General features: G+C 57.8%; 1 protein-coding gene across 3 annotated transcripts in view; it reads left to right on the forward strand.

Moving 5' to 3' along the window:
- The first annotated feature begins 2,343 nt into the window (after positions 1-2,343).
- LOC116941103 (ephrin-A2-like) overlaps positions 2,344-16,701 on the forward strand; it is a 37,950-nt gene continuing 23,592 nt past the window's right edge. The window contains exon 1 of one of the 3 annotated variants that reach the window (XM_032951748.2): positions 2,344-2,958. In XM_032951748.2, the coding sequence (XP_032807639.2) occupies positions 2,795-2,958 (164 nt within the window). In that variant the 5' untranslated portion in view covers positions 2,344-2,794. The remainder of the gene's footprint in view (positions 2,959-16,701) is intronic. The other 2 variants (XM_032951758.2, XM_032951739.2) reach the window with 2 other exon arrangements.

Below are 16,701 nucleotides of genomic sequence, written 5' to 3' on the forward strand. Positions count from 1 at the left end.
GCCACGCACGCACCACGCACGCACACACACGCGCCATACATGCACCACACACGCACACACACGCATACACACGCACACACACGCATACACACGCACCACACACGCACACACACGCGCCAACACGCGCCACACACGCACCACACACGCACCACACACACACACGCACCACACACGCACCACACACGCACGCACACGCACTACACACGTACCACACACGCACCACACACACACGCACCACACACGCAACACACACGCACACACACGCACTACACACGCACCACACACGCACCACACACGCACCACACGCACGCACACACACCACACGCACGCATACGCAACACACACGCAACACACACGCACCACACACGCACCACACACACACGCGCAACACACACGCACCACACACACACATGCACCACACACACACGCGCAACACAAGCGCAACACACGCACACAATCGTACATGAGCTCGTAAACCCCCCCCCCTCCCCGCGTCCTCCTCCCCCCGTCTCTCGACCCCGCCCCTTCTCCAGGTTCCAATGAGAGGCCCCGCCCCGCGTGCTCCCCCTTCCCCATCTCCGGCACCCCCCCCCCCCGGCCTTGCGCCCCCCACGAACCCCGTAACGAGCGCGTTCGAGAATGCGCAATGAATGGAGGCGGAGGAAAGCGCGGGCGCGTTCATTACGAGCAGCGCCCAGACGACCCGGCGCGCGGGGGAAGGGGGGGAACGGGGGAGGTCGGGGATGATAAGAAAGAGATGGAGAGGGGTCCAGAGGGGAGACGGAGGAGAGGGGAGAGCAGTGGGGACAGGAGATAGATTGGGTGGGAAGAGCGGAGACGGGGAGACAAATGGGGGACGAGATGGGAGACGGGAGGAGAGAGACTCGCAATGAGGACTGGTGACCACGAAGGGATCACTGCGAGGTGGAGCGATGGCGCATTGGGATATACGGATGAAATGCGACTTACAAATGTGCATCATTATTATTTAAATTCATTTTGCATTTTATTTATATACATACAATTTGGCTAAATTCTAGCTCTGAGAATCACAAATATCAGCTTGACGGACATACGACACGCATTTATCTCTGTGGCAGTGCGGGTGGCAACCCGCTGTGCTGCCGACCAGAGGTTACGTGAAGGGCTCTCAGAAGTCATTCCGTGAAATCCTCTTCCGCGGGCCGTTCTGACTCACACGAAGGGGGATGGGGGGGTCGCACAGCTGTGCGAGTTTCCCGAACCGATTCCTCCTCGTCTCGTGATAACGCGACGAGGAGAGAGCGCCATCGGGGGAGAGAGACAGAGAGGGGGGGGGGCGAGGTGAGCGTGGGGATGGTGCGCGGGTGAGGCTGGCGAGGGAGGGGAGGAGTCGCGCCATCTCCAGCGCTGCCCTGGAGAGCACGTGGTCCACTGACGTCACTGAGGTGAGGGCGCTTCGCTCGGTGAGCGATGCTTGGGCGCCCACTTCGTGAACCCGCAACGGTGGAAATTCCGCATTCTGATGACAGGGACCAAACTACCACAGGGCGACCTACAAAGTGACTTTATCTAACCCCGAGATATGTTGATGATGATTATATAAATGATGAACTGTTGATGTTGTGTATGATTATGATGGCCTGCTGCTGCTGCTGATGATGATGATATTAATACGATTGATGGATGAATAATGCATTCAATGATGACGATTGACTGGTGGTGATCATTTTGCTAATTATGAATTCATGCTGATGAGCTGAGCCAACCATGCACTGGGATGTGAACTTAGAATCTTCCAGTTCCCCGATCTCTGAGCACAGGACTCTGCAGTCCCATCATCATCAGCCGCGCATTCGCTCCCAACATCATCATCATCAAAGTGCTGCCCGGTCCAGACCTTCAAGGGCAGCACTCGCGCGCGTTGTAACGCGTGCCGTTCGTTTCGCAGTTTGTTTTCGTTGTTAATGTTTAATCTGCATTAATTGCCTGCGTCGCCACTGCAATGTAAATGCAAATCGTACCGGTAATTACCGGCTAATTGCTTCGCTGTGCTGATGAACGGTTTTCATTGGGCTTCGTGTTGTAATTGACGACCGGGATGCACGTGTCCCTGGCTGGGCGGGGCCAGGGGCGCGAAGGGGCGGTACTACCCGTCGAGGGGCGGGGCTTCTCCGCGATGGGCGTGGCTCCACACCCGAGGCGTCGTCACGGTAATTTCGCCCGCCCGCGTGATTGGCTCCGCGAGACTCGGCCACACGGTACGAGGCTCGTGATTGGGCCGTCCGGTGCACGGGCGGGACTGGGGTGCGACCTCCCCTCCCCCCCACCGTAGCCCCGCCTCAAACCCCCGTGACCCCGCCCCTCTATGGCCCCGCCCCCGCGGGGCACGCGAAGCTCGCGCGCCGGGAGCCGCCACTCGGGCCCGGACGCGAACCCGGGAGGAGTCCGGTCTGCAGCGCGGTCCGGCGACTCGTCTCCTATCGCCTGCCCCCCCCCCCCACCGGGGCTCAGTCGAGCCGCCACGACTCCGTTGCAGAGGAGACCCCCCTTTTCTGGACGCCCGCATCTTCTTTCCCGGGACCCCACCGCTCCCCTGTCCCGCTCCACCCCTTGGCTGCTCCGTCTGTGAGCCGCTCCGTCTCTGGGCCGCTCCGTCTCTGGGCTCCTCGATTCGTGTTCCCTCCGTCTCTGCGCTCCTCCATCCGTGGACTTCCCCGTCTCGGGGCTCCTCCGTCTGTGAGTTGCTCCATCCGTGAGCTCCTCCGCCCCCCTCTCCCTCCTCCCCTTCCTCTTGCGTTCTTCTCGCGTCGCGATGGGAGCGCTGCTGCTGCTGCTGCTGGAGGTGATGGTGGTGATGGTGGTGCTGCTGCTGGTGTCTCCGTGCTGCCCGTCGCCGCTGGAGGGAGGAGGCCACGAGGCGGCCCTGGCCGTGGCGGGAGGCCGCCACGCCGTCTACTGGAACACCAGCAACCCGCGGTGAGGCTGCCCCCCCCAACCCCCGTGCTGTGATGGAGGAAGGTGATGTTGCTGGCAATGATGAGATGCTAATGGATGTCCGGGGGATGGTGATGGGAGTCTGGTGAGGAGGAAGTGATGGGTTGGCGGGGAGGAGGTCTGATGATGGGGTATGGGGAAGAGGTGACGAAGCTTCATTGGAAGTGATGGGTGTCAGAAGATGCGATTATAAGTCGAGGGATTGTGATGGGGAATAGTGAGGAGGTGATGGTACTGTGATGGGTGGGAGATGATTGGGGGTGGTGGGGGGGGTGAAGAAGAATGTAGAGGGATTGATGGGGCCTGGAATGGAGAGTACGCCGGGGGAGGGTGTGGGGGGTGGTGAGGTCTGGAGGGGCGGTGAAGGGGGTCGGTGGAGGACCCGGTCCCCAAGGGGACGCGTCTGGTGTTGTTCTTGCTGTTGCTTGTGTTGTTGTTGCTGCTGCTGTTGTTGTTGAGACGCCTGCGAGAGGCGCCGGCTTGGGTGGGGGACGAGAAGCGGGGGGGGGGGGGGTCGTGGGAAGCGGCGGAAGGCGATCGAGAACTGGTTGTGTGTGGTTGTGTGTGGTTGTGTGGTTGTGTGTGGTTGTGTGTGTGTGGGGAGCGGTGGTGCAGCGGTTAGCGCGCTGCGCTACGAACCCGGCGACCAGAGTTCGATTCCCTCTCACGGCCAACACCAGTGACGATTATCTGAACCGGTCCTGGGCCTCATCTAGGTCGACTCGGCCTCAAATGAGTACTGGGTGCGATGTGTGAAGGCGGCCTTGCGTGGTTCTGGCCACCCACCCCGTGTGTCGGCCTTCTTAGGTGCTCGCCAACAGCACTTGCCCCAGCAGTCTGTTAAGCCTATACGGGGATCTTGTGCACTGCTTCTGTGCATGCCTGCGTGCGAGTTGGTAAGTGTATGTGAACCTTTGTGCGTGAATAGGTATCCGTGAATGTGTGTGTGAATGTGTGCGAGTGGATGAGTTGGGATGGTGTGGTGAACGCGTTTGAATGAGTGTGCGTCTTTGTTCGCCAGTGTGTTTGTACAAGTGTGTGAATGTGTGCGAGTGATTGTGAATGGAAGTGATTGTGAGTGTGTGTATGAATGGGTGTGTCCGCATGAATGTCAGTGGATGTGATCGCAGGCGCGTGTGTGTGTTATAGTGTGGGGTCCGCTGGCGTAGTGGATAGCGCACTGCACTAAGAACCCGGCGATCCGAGTTAAATTCCCACTCACGACCAACATCAGTGACGGCGAATAGCTGAACCGATCTCGTGCCCTCCACTAGGTCGACTCTGCCTTAATTATCTGGTACAGTGTGTAAACATCAGCACTGGGAAGACAAAGGCGGCCGAGCATAGAATTTGCCAACCAACGTGTCGTGCCGGCCTTAATAGGTGCTCGCTGACAGCATCTGCTCACGACTATCGGGTGGGCGCTGTGTCGGTGTGCGGCGAAGTGACGTGGCTACCGAGTGTGTGTCGGGAGTGCCGCTGCACAGAGGCCCACGGGACGCAGGGCCCCAGACGCCTCGCAGGGCCAAACCCCAACCACGCTACGCCACTGCCCGTGTTGTGTGTGTGGCGCAGTGGTTAGTGCACTGCGCTACGAACCGGGCGATCCGAGTTCTATGCCCCGCTCACGGCCACCAACACCAGTGACGACTGTCCGAACCGCTCCTGGGCGTCCCCTACGTCGACTCGGCCTCAATGAGTAGCTGGTGTAGTGTGTCAACATCAGCCAGGCGTGATCCTGATCACACCGTCTTACCCACCCCCGCCGTGCTGCCCTTTGTAGGTGCTCGCTAACAGCGCTTGTCCCAACGGTATGTAAGTTTGCGATGACTATGGTTAATTGCCCGAAACGTTGCCTATTATATTTTTTTCCTTTAAAGGCCACAATGTGATTGAAGAACGTTTTGAGGATTTTGTTATAAAGCTATCGGGAAGAGGTGTGTGTGGGGTCCGCGCGGTTGTGGGGTGCGCGCGCGGTTGTGGGGTGCGCGCGCGCGGGTGTGTATGGGAGTCTTTGTGGTGTGCGTGTGTGAGTGTGTGTATGGGAGTCTTTGTGGTGTGCGTGTGTGAGTGTGTGTATGGGAGTCTTTGTGGTGTGCGTGTGTGAGTGTGTGTATGGGAGTCTTTGTGGTGTGCGTGTGTGAGTGTGTGTATGGGAGTCTTTGTGGTGTGCGTGTGTGAGTGTGTGTATGGGAGTCTTTGTGGTGTGCGTGTGTGACAATTTGCATGGACGTGTTTATCGTGTTGCATCATCGTTAGCCTTTGCTCTTTACAATGTCTCCATAAACCCAGGGAACAATCGGTGTGTGCGGCGTGTCCACCCATGCGTGTAGCTGCACACGAGTACATTATAGCTGTGTGTGTGTGAACACACGTGTATCTACATGCGTATCCGTCGGTATGTACATGTGTCTATATGTCTGTGGGTACACATACACATATGTGTATACACGCGTGTGGACCTGTTCATGTACACACCTGTGCCGTGGCTGGGGGCACTGGCTTCGCGAATTCCAGCGCAGTGAGGTCACTCTCCTTCCGCTCCTCGCCCCGGACTGTGCCCCCCCCCCCACCCCCGCGGGTTCGCGACCGCGCGGGGGGCGATGTCCGCATCAGGCGCAACGAGGAAATCACCACCACAATCACCACCACCACAATCACCACCACCACAATCACCACCACAATCACCACCACCACAATCACCACAATAACTACCACAATCACCACCACCACAATCACCACCACCACCACAATCACCACAATAACTACCACAATCACCACCACCACAATCACCGCAATAACTACCACAATCACCATCACCACAATCACCACAATAACTACCACAATCACCACCACCACAATCACCACCCCCACTACCACAATCACCACTACCACAATCACCACCACCACCACAATCACCACTACCACAATCACCACCACCACCACAATCACCACCACCACAATCACCACCACCACAATCACCACAATCACCACCACAATCACCACCACCACAATCACCACTACCACAATCACCACCACCACTTCCACAATCACCACTACCACAATCACTACCACCACCACAATCACCACCCCCACTACCACCACTACCACCACAACCACAATCACCACCACCACTACCACCACCACAACCACAATCACCACCACCACTACCACCACAACCACAATCACCACCACAATCACCACTACCACAATCACCACCCCCACTACCACAATCACCACCACTATCACAGTCAACACCAACACTATCACAGTCAACACCAACACTACCACAATCGCTACTACAATCTACCACTACCACTGCAATCAAAACCACAACCACAATCGCAACAACCGGCCATCACGGCGCTTGTGCCAGGCTGTGTGCACGTTGAGGCCTTAACTACCACAATCACCACCACTACCACAATCACCACCACTACCACCATTACCACTACCACACTCACCACCACTGCCACAATTACTACCACGAATAATCGAACACTTCGTTCCTGCACCACTACTACCACCACCACCACCACAATCACCACTAACACGACAACGTGCTGCCGTGAGTGAGTGCGAGTGCGGTGATCGGAGTTCGATTCCCGCTCACGGCCAACACCACCACTGGCGATTACCTGAACCTGTCCTGGGACCCTCCCCGAGGTCGACTCGGCCTCAAATGATTACCCCGCGCGTTGCATGAACAGCGCTGGGAAGACAGCGGCGGCTGGCTGTGGTGCTGGCCACCCAGCCCCTCGTGTGCCGTTCCAGCCTTCATTGGTGCTCGCTTAGAGCACTTACCTCAACAGTTTGTTCAAGGCTACACGGGGGGGCTTTGTCTTTGTTCTATGAGTGTGTGAGCCCTGCGAGTCGGGGCAGGGTGCCGCGCCCTGCCTAATACAGGGCTCGTGGCGCCCACAGACAGGCGAGATTAGCTCGTGCTGGTGGGGAGTCGACAGTGGTGATGGTGGTGGTGTTAGTGACTGGGGTTTGGTAGTAATGATGGTGGTGTTAGCTGATGGTGTTAGTGGCCAAGGTTGTGTCGCATCGATGACGGTGGTGATTATTGGTGATGGTGAGATGAGGTGGTTGTGTGATGGCGGTGATGGTGTGGGGGTGATGGGGGGGGTCTCTGGAGATTTGAGGTTGAGGAGTCGGGGAAGAGGTCATGGAGGGGCGGGGGGCGGGGCTAGCGGGGCAGTGCGAGTGAGTGGATTTTGGGAAACGCGATATGAGAAGGCGATGATGGACGGGGGTGAGGGGTGGGAAGGGGGAGGTGTGTATGGGGGAGGGGGGTAAAGTAGGGGGAGCGGTGGCGCAGCAGTTAGCGCGCCGCACTACGAGCCACCTGAGTCCAATTCCCACTCACGACCAACAACCGTGAGCACATATTTGAACCGGTCCTGGGCCTCCCCTAGGTCTACTCAGCTTTAATTTGGTATCTGGTGGGGACACAAAGGCAGCCGGGCATGGTGTTGGCCATCCACCCCCTCGTGTGCCTTCAAAGGTGCTCACGAACAGCACTTTGGGGCCATCAATTTAGTACGTACGCATTGAGGGGGGAGGTGGGGGGGTTAACCCAAATGCGTACGCATTAGGAAACGGGGGGGTGGAGGTGAAGCCTCGATAATAGTTTGTCTACATTGACCTTCAAATAAGTTAGATAGTCCGGCGGTAAACTATCTGTTTGCTTAAACACGTTAATATTATTAATCCTTGATCGTTTCTGCGTGGATCAAATATCGGCCGTTCTATAGGATTCGGGGGGGGGGGTGTGAAAAGTACGCGTGCGTACAGGGAGGGGGGAGGGGTCACGCTTTGACAGATTTTTGCGAACCTACTAAATGGATGCCTCTTTCTCCAACAGTCTGGTAAGCCGATAAGGGGAGTTCTTGTGGTTAGTGTAGTGGTTAGTGTAGTGCACCGCAAACTCGACGACCTGCATTCGATTCCCAGCCATGGCTTGCAGCCACATCCCCATGTAAATATCATCAGCAATGGAGAGACAGAAGCGGCCGCAGAGAGGGTGACAGCCACACCAAGCCTCGTTCACCGTGCAGGCCCGCACCGGTGCTCCCTAACACAACAGCGGATATTACCAACAACGCATCCTCCAACAGTCTTGATTGCAGTGCAGCCTGGGATGTGCTACTGCTGCTGGCCAATGATGATATTGATGGTAGCAATTCTGCCAATGATGCTGCTGATCGCCGCGTGAATGGATCTTGTCAGCCGTCGGGGGTTAAACATTCAGTGCGAAGGACATCCTCGCGAAGAGAAATTGACACAAAACGAAGCGAGAAAAATCCACAACGGCGGTGGCCGCGGTGTTGGTGGCAGTGAGAGTGAGTAGTGCTGGAGGGATGCTGAGTCGATTACGGGACGCGTCCCGAGCATCGAGCGGCGGGACGGGATTAAGAGGAGATCGCAAACATCAAACAGCATCCTCGTGTCAATGTTTGCTGGGCATTTAGAGACGAGGAGGGGAGATGGGAGGGGGGTGCTCGATCCCCGTTCGCTAACATCCTCGCCGTCGCTATCACGGCCTCCATCACACTCCGCGTGACTCAGACACGGAAACACCGCGCGCGCGTGTACGTGTGGTGTCTCTGCTCCAGAATCCCTCCCGTGCCCTCTCCCCCCGTGTTCCTTCACACTCCGAGTTCTTGTCGGAGCCCCCCCCCCTCCTCCTCCCTCGCTCTCTCCACGGCGATCTGCGGAATGGTCTCTGTCTCTCGGTCACCCGATCCGCGTGGGGTCGAGCGGGGCTTCGCGTCGGGGTTGGGTTTGTTGTGGTATGGTGTCGGGTTTGGTTATGGGTCTGAGTGTCATGTCTTGGTTTGGTTTGGATATATGGCTGGGCTGGATTTGGGGTGACAGGTTTGGCTATAGGATTGAGAAATGTTTGGGTTGGGTTGGCTATAGGGGAATGGGTGTGGGGTTGAGATGTGGGGTTGGCTATAGGGGAATGGGTGTGGGGTGGAGGTGTGGGGTTGGCTATAGGGGAATGGGTGCGGGGTTGAGATGTGGGGTTGGCTATAGGGAAATGGGTGCGGGGTGGAGGTGTGGGGTTGGCTATAGGGGAATGGGTGCGGCGTGTAGGTGTGGGGTTGGCTATAGGGGAATGGGTGCGGGGTGGAGGTGTGGGGTTGGCTATAGGGGAATGGGTGCGGGGTGGAGGTGTGGGGTTGGCTATATGGGAATGTGTGCGGGGTGGAGGTGTGGGGTTGGCTATAGGGGAATGGGTGCGAGGTGGAGGTGTGGGGTTGGCTATAGGGGAATGGGTGCGGGGTGGAGGTGTGGGGTTGGCTATAGGGGAATGGGTGCGGGGTGGAGGTGTGAGGTTGGCTATAGGGGAATGGGTGCGGGGTGGAGATGTGGGGTGGAGGTGTGGGGTTGGCTATAGGGGAATGGGTGCGGGGTGGAGGTGTGGGGTTGGCTATAGGGGAATGGGTGCGGGGTGGAGATGTGGGGTGGAGGTGTGGGGTTGGCTATAGGGGAATGGGTGCGAGGTGGAGGTGTGGGGTTGGCTATAGGGGAATGGGTGCGGGGTGGAGGTGTGGGGTTGGCTATAGGGGAATGGGTGCGGGGTGGAGGTGTGGGGTTTGCCTCCTCGCCCTTCACCCTGCGAGCAGGAACTCACGCAAAGTCAAATTCCGATTCGGCTGCTCAGCCTCTCACCGCTCGCCTGTCAATCACCTCTCACAATCTCACCTCTCTCGTGTCGTCTCCCAAACCCTCATCTCTCACCCCGCACCTCCCTCACGCCCTCCCCGTCTCTCGTCGTCGCGCCCCCCATCGGAACGCGGCACCACGCAATCCCTGCGCTCCGGGTCCTCGCCCGCCGCGAGATCCACTCCGAGGTTTATGAAGAAGTTCCCACGGTCCCTTTAAAGAATAATTGATCCAGCAGCCCCCCCCCCTTCCCTACCTTACCACATTCCCAGCAGAATGGTTGAATATTCTCATCGATTTGGGGTCACGCATCCGACTCGCTCCTCCTGACTCTGCCGTCTCTATACCATCCCTCTCACAACTCTCTCCCTTCACTCGCCACGCTCTCCAGTCCCTCTCTCTCGCCTCTCTCCCCCGTCTGGTTGCGGTGTCCGTGGCCACGCGGCCCGGCCGCGCGTGGTGTTGGCGGCGCTCGCTCGCAAATAAACACGGCGCGCGCGTAATTACCGCTCATAAATGTGGTCACTTAACCGCGCAGCGCGACCCCTGACCCCGCGGTAATTGGCTGTGGGAGGGGAGGGGGAGAGCGGGGGTGGTGATCCCCCCCCAGCCCTTCTCCCCCCCCCCGCCTCTAGCCGCGAATCAACACGATCCAGATTTAGACAACAGTGGTTATCAACTGCAGAGGCCATTACTCGCCACAGCAATGTGGCATTTCTTCTCCTGCCTCATGGCCTCTAAACGGAGCCTTGGGCTCGCAGTGTAAATTCCACATGACTATGACAGGGTCGTGGCTAGCCCTCGCTGGCTGTAGGACTCCGCTGGGTGGTTTCCAGGAGCAGGGCGCTGCCGCTCGGGGAGTTTGAAGATCCGCGACACCTCCCTGCACTCCCCCCCCCCTCACAGTCTCCCGTCTTCTCCCCCCCTCCCCCTTCTTCCTTCCCGTAACCCCCTCCGTCTCGTGTCCGTGCCTCCCCATCCCCGTCCCGCGTTGTGTAATCGGATGGATCTGCGTGGAGCAGTGCGTCATGGACAGCACCGGGAGTCATTGAGCAGTGGAGCGGGGATGTGGGGGAGGGTGGAAGCAGGGGGAGGTGGGTGGAGGAAGGTTGGGGCAGTGAGCAACTCTGCTTAGTATGAGAGAGAAACGGGGGGCGCTGGCGGGGAGGGGATGTTGGGGGGAGGGGGGTCGGGAGATGTGGTGGGAGGGAGGGTGAAGGAGGAGGGGGAGCAGAGGAGGGGGTTGCTTCTCCTCTCACGTATTCCACTGCTGGGATTGTATCCCTACGCGTGTGTGTAGGAAGTGGAGGGGGGAGTGTGACAAAGATCCCCCGTGTAGCCTACACAGGCTGTTAGGGAAAGTGCTGTTAGCGAGCAGCACCTGCGATGGAGTGGTGCGGCCAGAGCCACGCTGGCCGCCTTCGTCTCCTCACTGCTCACGGCTCCCCACGGCCCCAGGTTCTCATTTAAGGCTGAGGCAGCCTAATGGGGGCCCGCATATGGGTGCTGATCCCCGCCATTGATTGTAACCGTGGTCAGGGATCAAACACAGGTCGATGGTTTGTGTAAATCGCTATTGCGCTGCTGCTCGCGCGCGCACACGTACACACACGCGTGCGCACACGTGCACACACGCGTCCATGTGTACACGTGGACACGCGCGCACACGTCTATACACGTGCGCATATCCTGTCCACACCCATGCGCCTCTTGCCAACGTTGAGTCATCTTGATAGAGGGTGGCATGAAACCACTCTACCGCACCACCCCCACACATCCAAACTCCCACACTCCCACACCGCACACACCCAAACACAGCACACCCAAAGATCACACCTCGCAAACCCCCATCGCAAAAGCCCACTCCTATCACACACCTCGCCACGTATCCGAGGTGTGTGATGGGTGGGGGGGGGCACGTTGGGATCGGGGGGGGGCACGGACCCCCGCGCGAGCCCCCCGTAGTCGTTTCGCATCACTCGCCCGAATGTCCGTGCGGAGTCGCGGCGGCCTCGGGCGGTAGTCGTCTTCGCTCTCTCTCCCTCGCCGTCCCCTCTTCTCTTGTTCCCGTGGCGTTCTCAAGCCGCCCGTGGGTTCAGCGTTCATCCCAAGTCGGACCCAAAGTGAATTCCGGCTGCTGCTCTCAAATGAGCATCGAGGCAGTGGCTCTCATCTCCCGTGTATAGAACCCCGAGCCAGCAGTGGTGGCAATTCGTATGACGGGGTCGAGTCTTACACACAGGTACAACTGCACGCCTGGGAAGCGCAGACGCGTAAGGGAGGCGCGCGTGATTACAATGGGATGTGCCAGCTTTCTGTCGGCTTTCGCGTCACACTCCGCGGGAGGCGAAGTACTCGGTTCACCGCTGCTGCCGAGGCTCGTGTGAGAGATGAGCGCGGGACTCGGAGCAGCAGGAGCGGGGGGGGGGGCGGGACTCCACGCGCACTCCGTTTCGGGGCCCGATATGAACCACCTCGTTGGGTTTCCTGCCGCTGTTTGTGACCATCTCTCATCCAGCGTTCGGCACTGGGCCCTGCCAAGACATCAACAGCATTTGCATCAATCAGATACTAAGCCACCGTCGTCTGTGGGTGTTAGGCGTCTGTGCGCAGTATTTACATGCGCAGTATTTTCACGTGTGTGCTGCGTTTGTGTGTCATTGTGCTGTATTGATACGTGTGTACTGTGTTCATATAGGTGTACTGTATCTGTACACAAGAGAGAGCGCGATTATAATTCTCTCTGTTGTGCGTGTGGGCGTGAGTGGTTGCTAGGCGTGCATGGTATACCCCCGCCTGTGTTTGTGCGCACATGGGGAGCGGTGGCGCAGTGGTTAGCGCACTGCGCTAAAATACCCGGCGGCCCGAGTTTGATTTCCGCTCATGACACCAATATCAGTGACAGCGAATATCTGAACCGGTCCTGGGCCCTAGCTGGTGTGATGTGTGAATGACAGCACTGCAGAGACAAAGGCGACCTGGCGTGGTGGTGGCGCTATTCCGGCCTTCACCGGTGCTGCTCGCTCACCACCCTTGTCACAACAGAGACGGTCTGTTGGGGCTTCACGGGGGATCTTTGTCTTTGTGCGCGTGCGGGCAGCAGTGCCCGGCAGGCTGTGCGGCGGGTGATTGTGTGGCGCGCTCCCCGCTCGCCTCCACTCTGTGTGTATCCATTATTAATGATGTAATAACCACTAAAGTGAATTTAAAGATGTTTGTTTTTCCGGCGCCCCCCCCCTCGCTGCTGCTGCCGTGAGCACCGAGCGCTGCTCACGGAGAGGCAGAGAGAGGTATTCATCATCGCGGTGCTGGCGGTGGCGCTGCGACAATGTGAATCACGGTGCTGACTATGATAGCGATGTTGTGATGGGAGTGATTGATGGTGATGATAGTCATTTTTCTTTCAGACCCTTCTTCCTCCTCTTGCCATGAACATCACCAACTCCAACATTCCACCCCCTCCCCCCGCCATGAGTCCACATCATGTAGTATGATGGTGACGGTGTCGACAATGATGAAAATGTATTATGAATATGACGATGGTGGTGATCACCATGATGGTGGTGATCATGTCAATGATGATCGTGATGATCCCCGCGTGTGATCGTGGGTTTAATTTGGAGTGAGTTTGGGGGGAGGGGGTAGTGGGGGGCTCTGCACCCCCAACGTGGTCCTCAGCCCCCCGCTAATCTCCAGCGCTGCCTCTGTTGAGACCCCTCCCCCGGGTCCCACCGTCTGCTCCATGGCCAAGCGCGTCGCTTCGCCACCGCCAAACGCTGATGTCGCTTCCGGGCAGCTTCCCAACACTGAATAAATAAACGTGAAAAGAGAAACTCATAATGGGCGCTCTTCGCACCCTAAGTGTTGGGAATAATTGCCGAGTCTTTAGAGGCCTTTGTTCAATAATTTTATTCGCCATGAGCTCGCGTAATGAAACCGGCGAAGCGACCCGATTCTCACGCCAGCGATCAGCAGTGTTCACATTGACGACCCAATACATACAGCCTGACCCCTACAGCCTGACCAATACGGCCTAACCAATATAGCCTGACCCCCCCCCCTCCTACTGCCTGACCCCTACTGCCTGACCCCTACTGCCTGACCCCTACTGCCTGCCCCCTACTGCCTGACCCCTTACAGGCCTGACTTGTATATCTGTTAAAGCTGTGACTTCAGGTTAAGGGGCAGGCAGAGGCTATGGCTGGGAGCAAGTTGAGACTATTAATGTATGGAGGTTTTGGTTAGAGTATGGCTGTTGCCATGGTTGGGCTATAATTACCGTTGAGGTTAGGCTATGGCTCGACCATGACTCTGTATCGATAGGCTAAGGCTATAGGGAGGCTGGGTGTGTGGTTAGGCTGTGTCATGGATAGGCAATGCATGTAGATAGTGAGGTTGTCTGGTTCGGCTGGGGAGGCTTTGGCTGTAAGGAGGCTGTGTGTGGTGAGGCTGTGTGTGTGTGTGATTCGGTCACGGCTGGGGAGGCTGTGGCTATGGGGAAGCTGTCTCGCGGCAGATGGAGCGCGGAGTTTGTGAGTTCCTGGGGATGGATTCTCATCTCGCTCCGCGGGGGGGGGGGGGGGGGGGGGCGATCGCCCCACGTGCCTCCATGGTTCCTCGCCTCATCGGCTACGGGCGCGGCTCCCCGCTCCCGTTCATCCTTCGTCGCACATCATCGCTCTCATCCTCCACCCACAGTGATGTTGAGCCCTCGGTGATGTTCTCCGAGCAATGTCGCGTCGCCCGCACCGTGATGTCTCACTCGGTCACGCACCCCCCTCCTCCTCGTGTCGCGGTCAAGGCTCTGATAACCAACTCCATGCCCCATGGCCCTGCCCCCTTCCCTTCTCTAAATCTCAACCGCGTCTCGCCCCTCCTCCCCCCGCCCCCACTCCCTACCCCCCACTACCCCCACCTTTGCCCCCCACGTGTCTCCCTCCTTGCGATAGCTGCGCTTGCTCTAGGCCAGATTTCCGGATTCCGTCTCCCGTTCGGAGGCACCGCGGATCGCGAGTTGGCACAGCGCGTTCGTTAGGAGCTTGCGGATTAACATTCACCCTGCACGCACACACACCGTGCACACACACACACCGTGCACGTGCGTGCACACGCACGGTGTATGTGTTATTATTCCCGTGCTATCTTGTAGTATTTTACACACAGGCACGGTGTGTGTGTGTGTAAAATACTACAATATAGCACGTGAATAATAACACACACAACACACATCTCCCAGTGTGTGTATGTAATATATAATGACACAGTAATTTATATTATTAATGCATATGTATTGCTCTCTCGACGAATAAAACACCGCGTACGAGAATAATAATACATCTACACACACATTCTTTCTAAAAGAATACGATCAGAGGACAGGACATTGTGATGTAAACCAACAAAAGATAGTCACCGGCGCCTCTTGCTGCGCGCAATATCCATTCACAAGTTAAACACTCGCCTGCAGATGTCTCCGTGTGCGCGGCGCCTAACGTTGCACAAACGGCGATAATGAAGCCCCGCGCGTTCTCTTTCTCATCTGAGGGTGCGGATGAAATTCGTCTCGGGATCCTTTGCGGAGTCCCTTTGGAATGTGTAGCCCTGGGCCCGTCTCGCCCATCCCTCCTGCAACCTCCTCGGCGGCGATGATGTCGGGTGGACGATGGCGATGTCTCGGCGGTCGCCTCGTGCCTGCGCCAATGTTTGTGGGGAAGGCGGCGGTGCGGCCGATGGCGCATTGCGCTGCGACACCCGGCGACCCGGGTTCGATTTCCAACCGCGATTTTTACAATGGTAGTGAGTGATCATCAAAACCAGTTCTGGGTCTCCCCTAGGCCTTGACTGAGCACCCGGTGAGTGCTGGCGAGACAAAGACGGCCAGTGTGGGCCACGCGAGGTATCGTTGTTGTCTTTGTCGGCTTGCTCGGCCCTGGGGGGCGCCTGAGTGCGTGGGGCCATGGCGAGCTGCCTTCGAGGGGACTCCTAGGCGATGAGGTCTGATGAGGTGTCTGATGAGACGTCATCCCGAGGAGGTGGCTTTACCATCTTGACTCATCGCATTTCTCCACGGTGAGATGTCTCGGTGATGATGATGATGATGTGTATATGACGATGCCTCCATGATTAAGCATTTCATTATCATAGATAACATTGGTGGCGAAAGCCTACGTGTTAAACAGGCATTTAATCGAGGGTGGCTATGAAGAGGTGTGATTGACGAGGTGTCTCGGCATTGATGATGTTCTCTGGGCGGTGCCGTCACTCGTCCCAGACGCATCGCCCCCCCCCCCCCTTCCCATCTTCCTGATCCTGGGTCTCGCTGCTCGAACGTTAATCGATGTGAAATGGAGTAATCGAGTGACACGGGCGGGGGCGGGGGCACCCCGCATCCCTCCCGTGTCTCCATCTCTGGAGCCGACGCCGCCTCCTCGCGTTTCCGTCGCTGTGAGCGGAGCCCCTCCCCTAGCCCCCCCCCAGCCCCCCCCCAGCCCCCCCCCCCCCCCGTGCGTGATTCACGCCGCGCGGCCGTGGAGCCGCAGACGGATGGAGGCGGGGGGGCGGATGGCGGGGAGCGGGGGAGATGGATCCGTCCATCACCCCGCGCCTCCGCCCGTATCTGCGCGCCTCCATCTGTCCGTCGCGCACCCTTCGCTCGCTCGCTCGCTCCCAACATCATTCATTCACTCGCTCGCTCATTCCATTATTCACTCACTCACTCGCCCGCTCACTCACTCCATCCTCCATGCTCTCACCATTCATTCACTCACTCCCATCATTTGCTCGCTTACGCGCTGATTCACACACTCGTATTCACTCATTCGCTGCATCACTAATTCTGTCACAATTCATTCACTACATCATTCGTTCGCTCACTACTTGAATCGCACATTGATTCACGCATATCATTCACACATTCCCTCACTCCTTAATTCGTTCACTCGCACATCGGTCTGGTCACTCATTTTATCGTTCACTCTCGCGCATTCATTCATCCACCCGCTCGCTTACAACTTAAATTTCGTGCTCATTCATGCACTCCCCACCCAC

Source organism: Petromyzon marinus, chromosome 1 (assembly GCF_048934315.1).
Source record: "Petromyzon marinus isolate PM22_M1 ecotype Great Lakes invasive population chromosome 1, UKy_Petmar_22M1.pri1.0, whole genome shotgun sequence".
In the NCBI taxonomy this organism is placed as follows: Eukaryota; Metazoa; Chordata; class Hyperoartia; order Petromyzontiformes; family Petromyzontidae; genus Petromyzon; species Petromyzon marinus.